Source organism: Gavia stellata, unplaced genomic scaffold (assembly GCF_030936135.1).
Source record: "Gavia stellata isolate bGavSte3 unplaced genomic scaffold, bGavSte3.hap2 HAP2_SCAFFOLD_399, whole genome shotgun sequence".
NCBI classification, from domain to species: Eukaryota; Metazoa; Chordata; class Aves; order Gaviiformes; family Gaviidae; genus Gavia; species Gavia stellata.
The window spans coordinates 40,791-49,879 of NW_026777216.1; the positions used below are offsets into that span (position 1 = coordinate 40,791).

Here is a 9,089-nt window from a genome sequence, read left to right on the forward strand (position 1 = left end):
TCAGGGCCAGCGGCTGGACGCGGGGCTTCTGGGGAGGGAGAAATAGGACAGTTTTGCTTGGAGAAGGTCACTCAGATTCTCCTGACTCACGTTGGGTTTGGGGTTTTTTTGTTTTTTGTTTGGTTTTGGGTTTTTTTGTTTACAACATCAAAGGAGGCTTTTATCTGCATCATGATGTGAGGGCTTTCAGTTTCCTTTCTGTCTCAAGCTGTGCCAAGTACTGATCTGCATGTAGCACCTTCTCAAGCCCAGCTGGAGCCACCCGCTTTCACGCTTCTGCCTTCCCCCAAGAGCCCGTGTTGCAGTGATGGCCGCAGAGATGACTTTTTATAAAAGAAGGCTTTGCAGACAAAGTTGCCTTTGATGTGCTGACCTTCCTGGTGAACCTCGCTGCTTTGGAGCTTGACCTTGGTACTAGTGGGAGCTGGCATGTTGTTGTGCATCGTGTGGGACAGAGGCTGCTCCTAGGGCCATGGAAAAGGATGTAAGAGAGCCCGAGAGGCTCTGAAAGTGCCAGCGTTGACATTAAGTTCAAGGAGGGGACCTGCATGTGCTTACATCCAAATATCAGCAGTTTTAATGTTGTAACTCTGCACATTTTTTCTGAATCAGGAGAAATGATACCCTGTAGACGTAAAGAATAGTGTGGCTGAATGTTTTTTGGATAGAAGCATGAAAAGATCTTTATTTTGTGCTCTGTTGACATGTATGCATGGGAAGTAAACCAGGGAAATACAAGTGGACGTGGCTAAGTAGGATCCAAAATTGCTTCAAAGGATTCTTCTGGATTCAAAGGATGCTTCTAGATTGCAGTTTGGTCTTCTGCTTGTGTCACTCTATCAAGGCAATCGCCATATAACCTCCCTGGGGAGGTGGGAGACCACAGGCCTAGGAAAGATGTGGGTTAGCATCTTTGGGAATATACACTTGACAAAGCTTTGCTAAGCTTGAAAACGTAGAGACAACAGAAAGAGCATCGAGATGAGAGAAAACTCTTCCCTCCCCAGTGCTTTATCTACTGGGGAGATGGAGCCTCTGATTAGGTCCAAGGATGTCCTGTAAATATTCTTGCAGATTCTGCTGAAGTCACGGCCACAGCACAAAGCACTTCTTGACATTAGTGAACAAGGGGGTGTTCTTAAACGTCAAGAGCAGTCGCAAAGCCCTCTTTTATAAATAGCGGTCAGAAGTCCAGGGATGAGTTTCCTCTTGAGACATGGTGCCTTTGAGGTTCAATACCAGTTCTTGGCTGCTGCAAGACAGAAAAACATCTCAGCTGCCTTCTTCAGGAAGGTGCTGTTGGAGAAGAATGACCGAGCAGAGATCTTCAGCTCTCCAGCACCGATGAGTGCATGAGATGAAACCTAAGCGCCATCTGAAACGGGATAGTTGTGCTGAGCACTTTCTAAGTCCTTATTTTCCTGTTTTTAATACATCTCACTTGCAGTTGTGTTCCTCTTTTTGTCACAGAAAACCAAACCTGTCCCAGCATGGGGTTCTCGGTGTGTTCCTTGGGCAGGAGTGAGCAAAGCCAGGCTGGCACGAGGGTGCAAAGTACCCTTGAGGTCTCTGCTAGGACTCAGTGCTGGGCGCACGCAGCTTCCTCGTGCAAGCTTGCATGTAGGAAGTGCAGATGGAGCCCGTGTCTCATCTGTGGGTGGGCTCGGACCCACGCTCAACTGATGTGAGGGACATACCCCTGCTTGATTTGTGCCCAGGTCCCATCTCAGCTGCTCCTGGCTTGGTGAGGTGGTGGAGCCTGCAGCAGAGTGGTCTCACCCAGACCAGGCAGCTGCTTTCTGCAGCTCATGGTGCTTGTTTTCCAGTTGCTGCCGTCCACTGCTGCGGAGCTGGAAGGTACTGCAGAGATGGAGGGTGCTGCGGAGACTCAGAGCCGGGTGAAGATCAAGGAGTTGATGCCGTTCACGGAGGTAGAGCCCCTCACCTTGGGAGTGGAGGAGGTAAGTGGGAATCTGACTTGCTTATGTAGCCCCCGCTCCCACTGGTGGCCCTCGGCGCTGCTCACAGAGTGGCGTCACAGCCCTCCCAGCACGTCGCACAGCACTGCTGAAGCAACCGGTCATTGGAGAGGCCGTGCAGGACATGTCGTAGGGTTGGCCAAGGACGTTACCTGTGCGGCACCTATGGAGGGCATTATTCGTCCCGCTCTTACTAATCAAGTGGTCGATAGGAAATTTTTGCAGTAGATTTTGCTGTGGCATCTTGAGAGAGCAGCATGCAAATCAGAGAGAGAGAGGAGACGTCCCAAGTTACTTTGATGTACTGTATTAATGAATGTATTAGTTAGTGAGTATGGGAGATTTTTCCCATGGTTTCTCCACTGGAAAGTGTCATGGATGCAGGATGAGATTAGGATGATTTTGCCTGTGTTTGAGGAGCAGGCCCCTCCAGTCATGTCTGTCCTTTGCTTCAAGCCATGGCTCTTCTTCTGCATCAATTTGGATGCTTGACATCTTGATCTCTCCTGTCCTCCCCTCCCTCCAGGTTTTTGACATCCTGCCGCTGTACGGTGTGCTGCAGCCGGGCGAGAGCCAGCGGGTCACATTCACCTTCTTTGGCCACGCAAACATCGTGGCCAGCGTCACGGCACTGTGCAAGGTGGAGGGAGGCCCGACCTATGAGATCGCGCTGAGTGGGGAGGCTTCGCTCATTGACTACCTCCTAGACACCACGGAGATCGACTGCGGGCTGAAGGTACCACGCACTTCTCTTGGCAGCGGTCTTTAAAACCATCACCGGCGGGTTGCTGCTGACCTTGGTCTAGGGGTCTCTCCCCTTCCCAGCTACTTTGTCAGCTGTACAACCTTGGAGTGATAGGTCCTGCATCCAAGGTGGTTTTTAATGGCCATCTCCATTCCCCCCCCAAAGCTGGGAATTGCTCCTCTTCAGGGTTCCTAATGCTGCCTCCTGGGGCAGGCAGGATCCCAGCGGTGATCTCCAGAGGGACGTGCCTTGAGACATCCATCCACTGATCCGCTCCTAAAGCCTGAGGTGCAAGGAGATGCTCTTTTTCAGTGCTCTCGATTAATCAACAAAATAAACCAGGGAGGAAGTTAACTTGGGCTTCCTGTCACTGAAGCTGGAGAGAATGTCCCAGAATAATCCCCACTTTACTTCTTTTTGGTTAAAAACCCCACAGATATTTCCAGCTGTTGGCCCTGCATGTGTTGCTCTGTCTGTCTCCCTTTTTGCTGGTATTTTGCTTGCAAGTACTTGTATGCAGGTAGCTTTTCCTCTGAAATGCCTCGATGCCTCCTTCTTTGTTTCAGCTAGATGTTGGATGACACCTTAAAGGGCAGAGGGCTTGTATCCCCTCGTTTCTTTGTTACTGGTCTTTACATGGTTGTTATTGCACCTCTGCGTGCTGCCGTAAATATCTATTCCTGTGTCGGGCTAAGAGGTACTCTGTGGCTGTGGGCTCCCCAGGTTAACCCGGGAGAGTCAAGTGCCCATATGTCCTCTGCGGTCCCTGCTGCTGTGCTGTGTTCATTTCCTTTCAAGCCAATGAAAGAGGAAGGAGATTCCCAGCATCAGGCCTGTGTCTGTAACTTCCCGCTCCTCTGTCCTCTCTTCAGCTGTTTAACAAAGTCACCAAAGCAGAGGTCACCCTGCAGAACAGCGGCAAGGTGGGCTTCACCTTCGCGGTGCTCAGCCCCAGCGCGGCCACTGCCAACAGCCCTCTGCCCGGCGTGCCCCTGGTCGTGCCCAGCACGGTGAGTACGGAGGTAGCACAAGCGATTAACCCTGGCCCTTTGTCAGGCTGCCTAGGAGAGCGTTGTAGATGCCCTCTTCCTGCGAGCTTCCCAACACACAGCTCTGCTCAGACCCGCGCAGTTGTTGCCGTAAGCAGCATTGTCGGCCCTGGCAGCTTGACAGGGCTCGCTTTCGCTGCAGCTGTGTTGTGCGCTGGATAAGGGCTCGGGGGACCAAGTGGCAGGATGTGTCCCGCTCAGGAGCTTGTCCCTGCAGCGTGGAGGGGAGCGGGGAGCTGAGGGTCCAGCCCCACGTGCAGAGGGCGAGCCGAGGAAAGCTGCGGCTGTGTCCTGTCACCCCGAGCCATGTTGCCATCTGCTTGAGTTTGCTCTCGACCTGGCTGGCGTGAGCCCAGCCCGGGGATCGGACAGTCCTTCTGGAAGCCCGGAGAGGAGGTGACCTTCCTGGCAACACCTTCTTCCTGAGATCTCATCCTGGTCTCTGCTCCTGCGTTTCCAGAGATGTATGTTTGCAGGTCATTGTGAGTCCAGATAGGCTCGTGCACCCTCGGTGTAACCGCACAGGCAGGAGATGTTTGGTTGGGGTCGTTAATAAGGGGTGAGGCCCTTCGACAGCAGCCTGGGAACCACTGACATGCTGTGAGAGGAGCTGCTGGGTCTGCTGAGAGTGCAGGCAGTTCACTCATCTTCCACAGCAGCTGGTAAAAGAGCTTTTATTTCTTCGGTCTGGCTCTTGCTAGCAGAGGTGTGCTCATGCTGAGGGTAGTCTGTGCTGTGAGAATGCATCCCTACAGGCCCTCTGAAGGACACAGTGCATCCTGGTGTAGGAGACTTGAGCTTTTGGGTAGAAGAGAGCTAGAAGGCGATGTTGTCTGATGCTTTTTTCTCTTTGAGAACCTGCCTTCTCTTCTCAGCGTGTCTATCGTCTGAGCCATCCCTCCACCAATCCCTCTTTGGTTTGCATTCCCTCCCTCTTCTCTCATGCCCTGCAGGGTTACATTGGACCAGGAAAGGAGCAAGTGCTGAAAGTCTACTACCTGCCAGGAGTGCCGGGAGTCTTTTGCAGGACTTTCCAGGTCCAAGTGGGTCACCTGGAGCCGAAAGAAATCTCCCTCAAAGGAGAGGGCATCTTTCCCAGGACCTACTTGGACCTGCCCAAGAACACCAAAGGTGAGCACTGCCTGTCTGCTCCCCAGGTAGGTCCCCGGCTTTTTCCCCCATGTCATATCATATGCCCATAGGGCAGCTCCCACCCATCTCCACCAGGCCTGGAGGTTTCAGGGCTGTCAGACCAACACTCAACCCTCTGGTTGCTTCCTGAGTGTCTAGCAGATGAGCCCATGTGGGCTTTGCCCCGGGAACCATCCTGCAGAGCTTGCCAGCGTATCTGTTGGTGGCCTGCAAAGATGATGCCTAGACAGAAAAGCTTGGGAAAGCTGTAATGCAGGCTGGCAGGGATTTTGTCAGGGTTGGCTTTGCATCGCATTGCAGGGGATGAGATGCTCCTCTGTGGGGCGCAAGATGGGTGGGAGTGAACATCAGGATTCAGAGAGGAGTAGCAGCATCCATTTTGCATAGATTGCTCGAGGAGTTTGTTTCTGGGAGAGGCCAGCATCGGGGGAGTGGGACTTCCCAGCTTAAGTGGGCATGGTGCTGTGCCCACACTTCTATTTGTGGATGTTTTCTTCCTTCAGGAAACAAAAAGTATGAGAAGATCCTCCGAGGTGACAGCAAAGGTGGAAGACGACAGCCAGAGGGTCGAAGCAGTGGTTCTGGGGGAGCCTGCAGCCGTGGAGCCACCCATGAACGACTCGGGCACCGTGGTGAGAATGGCTGCTGCCCCGTTTGTCACGTGCCACCCTCCCGCCGTGTCACTTGGGCCCCTTGCACCCTGCAGCAGGCTTCCTGGTACCCTGCTGGCACTTGGGACCTCCCTGCCCGCATCTGGCCATGATCACGCATCATCTCAGCGTTGCCCCGGGGGCTGCCCACCTCTGGTAGTTGTCCCTCCTGTAGATGCACCAGCTTCCGGACTACCCCAGGGAGAGATCCTGAAGACCATGCTCATGTGATTGAATTTATGGTACTCTGTGAATGGAGATGCAGGTCATTGCTGGGGTGTTTGTGACTCACACGCCAAGCCCTGCCAGGTTTACAGAGCTTCATAGCAGCAGCCTGACTGCGCCCTGGGACCGCGCTGTCAGTGTTCGTCTCCAAGAGGCACCAGCTTCGTTGTGGTTCCTTTTTGGAGAGAGCTTTTGTCCAAGCTGCTTTGGCAGTGGCTGGGGGCAGGCAAATACTTGGAGCGCTGAAAGGTTCCTGGCTTGTCTGTCTGTCTGGCCAGATCAGCTTTTATAACAGTGACCGGACAGGCAAAGATGCTGGAGTTCATTTCCCCCCAGATAAGGTCCTGTCTAAGAGAGCAGGAGGTGTCAGAGACACTGAGCAGCGAGACAGGAGGACCCCATCGCCCCTCTCAACAAAGCAGGGTGGGATCCTCTTTCATAGACAAGCCTCTCCCTTGGGAAGGGCCTTTGCTAACCAGCCACTGTCTTTGCTTTCCTCAGTTCGACACTCGGCTGCAGATGCAGACGGAGCAGGTGCTGATGGAGGAACACGCCCTGGAGCAGCAGAAAGTTCTCACTTCCGGTCCCTCTGAGGACACTGCCTTTGACCAGCGTGCTCGTCGGAGGCTTCTCAAGTTAGTGGGGACTCCCGTACCCTATGTCCAGGCACCCCAAGGGTAACACCCGGCGGCACACCCCTGCTCCTGAGAGCTCCTTGTGCCTGCAGAGCTGGGAATAGCTGGGCACTCAGCTCCCCACCGATGATGGGTTCTGTTCTTAGAGCTGAGGGGGTCCAGTGCCGACCGTCAAGCCCATCCAAACAGCACAGACAGCATCCCTGCTGACCACCTCTGAAAGAGGCAGCTCAAAGCTGGCATCTTTGTTCCAACTAACAGATCCCACTAAGCAAAAAGAGCAGGCAATGGCACAGGTTGATAAAGCCTTGACAAGCCCTACATCAGGTGGCTTGGGTGCTGGTGGGACTGCAGGGCTTACCTAAGTAACTTGTCCTTCCTTTTGCTCCTTCATGAGGAGGGACGGGCACTGTAGGCTCCAGTTCAGGAGGAAGAGGCTCTGCAAAACAGATTGTTTAGGTGTTTTCGTGAGTGGGATTACTCTGGCAAAGGACCTTCCCATGAATCTTGTAGGTGTTGATTACTGCATTTACCAGTGCTCCTCTGGGGACAGATCTGGTTGCAGAGCAGTACAAACGAATTTTTTGTTAAGGTCCCACTGGTAGTGGAAAAAGCCTTGGACCTACACTCCCCATGACTTACCAAAGACTTATTACCAGGTGGTAAGGCTCGGGTTTCACTGGCTAGAGTTGAGTTTTTACAGCAGTAAATACAGAAATACCCACTTTATTTGCATCTTCCATCCACTTGGAAACATAGCCAGGCTGTGGTTTAAGGGTGCTCCTTACTCCTCCTTTCAGAGCTGAGCTGCCGGAGGAGTATGTCCTGGACTTTGGCTATGTCATTCTCAGGAACATCCACACACACATCGTGAAGATCACCAACACCGAGCAGTTCCCTGTGTCCTTTCACACCGACGGACGTGTCCTGTGTGACACAGGTAACCAGTGCTGGGGAGACTTCACGTGGGCTTGAAGGAGCTGCCTCTGACAGATTAGCTTAAGCCACTGGACATGGGGAGTTTTTCTGAGTGCTTATTTGTATAGCTTTGTCCTCCTTAGTACCCCCTGCTTGGTGCCTCGGAGCCTGAGTTGTCCTGGCCAGCAGTGCCCAGAGACCTGGCCTGCCTGTGGCTGCCCTAACACGTGATTGCAGGGGCTGGATGTGCTGATCACTGTGGTCACCTCTGAGCATCTTCTGCTCTTGGCTACCGTGAGCATCATCTGAGTTTTTGTGCACGCAGTGGGTTTGCGTTGCAAACAGATGGCCCCTTGGTGGTTTGGAAGTGCTTTGGTTTAGAGTTCATAATGTCACAGCACTTCTGTTCAGCCTTTATTGAGCAAACAGCCTGTGAGGTCCTCTGGTGTATTAAAATAGGCTTGCGAAACAGGCCTTGAGGTAAGGCTGCAGTGCCATCAGACAGTGACTGGCTGTGTCTGAAGGATGGTCAGGTGTCTCCTCTAAGTTGTTTTCCAGGGAGCACCACAGCCTGTGGGAATCGTAGTTGGAAGTTCTCCTTTGGAGAGGCCTGCGCATCCTTCCCTGGGTTGCCTGATAAAGGAATTACCGGTGCTCGTCAGCTATTATGTTTCCTTTTGACCATGCGAACCTTGGATTCTGGCTGTGAAAAGCCTTTATCCTTGAGCAGTGGCAAGGGAGAAAGAGTGGCAGGCTTCTCCAGAGAGGCAAAGAGCTGCCCTCTTCTTCACAGAGCTACCAGCCAGGACACCCGTATGGCCTTAACGTGCTTGTGACACATTTCCTGTCGCTTGAGTGTCTCAGCTGCTTTATTTTCATCTGTTCAAGGTTTCAGCGTAGACCTGGACCCTGTGAAGCACCTGCCCTGCTGCAAGACCAAGACATTTGAAGTGCGCTTCGACCCACCAAGTGCCAATCTGCCACTGGGAGCCGTGGACGTGCTCCTGCCCATCAAGGTACCTCACGGTCCCTTGCCTCCCTGTGCCCACACCACCTTTTGGGGCAGGCAGCAGGTTGGGGACAGCAGTAGATGTCACTTGGGCTCTCAGCTGGATGCTCTGTCCTTCACTAGGCAGCAAGAGGCCCCACGTTTCACGTCCACCTCCGTGCCAACGTGACTGTGCCATCCCTCTGCCTCTCCAGGGACAGACTGGAGTTCTCCGCTGTCCAGTGTGGGCAGTGCCAGGAAGAAACCGCCCAGCTCCACAATCAGCTCCAGGTCCCCTGTAAATGGTTCATCACCATGAATGAGCCTGTTAAGAAGGTAAAGCACAGACAACGTGTAGCGCCTAACTTCTTGGTTGGGTTTTCTTTGCCTCTCTTGCCTTTTCTGCCCCTGTGGCTGCCTGAGCACTTGGGCTACAGCTCGTTGAGGAAGCTTTAGAGAGTACCGAGCAAATCTGGTTCGCCTGGACCTGTTCACTAGCTGGTGCTTCACTTGTCTGCCATCTTCCCCCATTCCTCCTCCAAGGACAGTGCCTCCCCATCTGCCTGCCCTGCCTATGTGTCTTCCCTCCAGTTCTAGACCAGTGGTGGCCGCGGCTGGTTTGAATGTGGATGCTCTCAGCACCGTGACAGTATCTCAGAGCACTGCAGGACCTGAGGGTCTGTTCTCGCAGACCAGGGAGACCTCCCACAATTGTTTTTTGTGCTCAGGTGGACAAACGTTTGCCAGC

General features: G+C 53.3%; 1 protein-coding gene across 1 annotated transcript; it reads left to right on the forward strand.

The window, feature by feature from the left end:
- The first annotated feature begins 472 nt into the window (after window positions 1-472).
- LOC132321839 (hydrocephalus-inducing protein homolog) lies at window positions 473-4,664 on the forward strand. The gene is made up of 5 exons (XM_059835249.1): window positions 473-484; window positions 1,827-1,961; window positions 2,506-2,715; window positions 3,597-3,734; window positions 4,629-4,664. Exons 1-5 carry the CDS (start codon window positions 473-475, stop codon window positions 4,662-4,664), a joined length of 531 nt encoding a protein of 176 aa, XP_059691232.1.
- The last annotated feature ends 4,425 nt before the right edge of the window (window positions 4,665-9,089 follow it).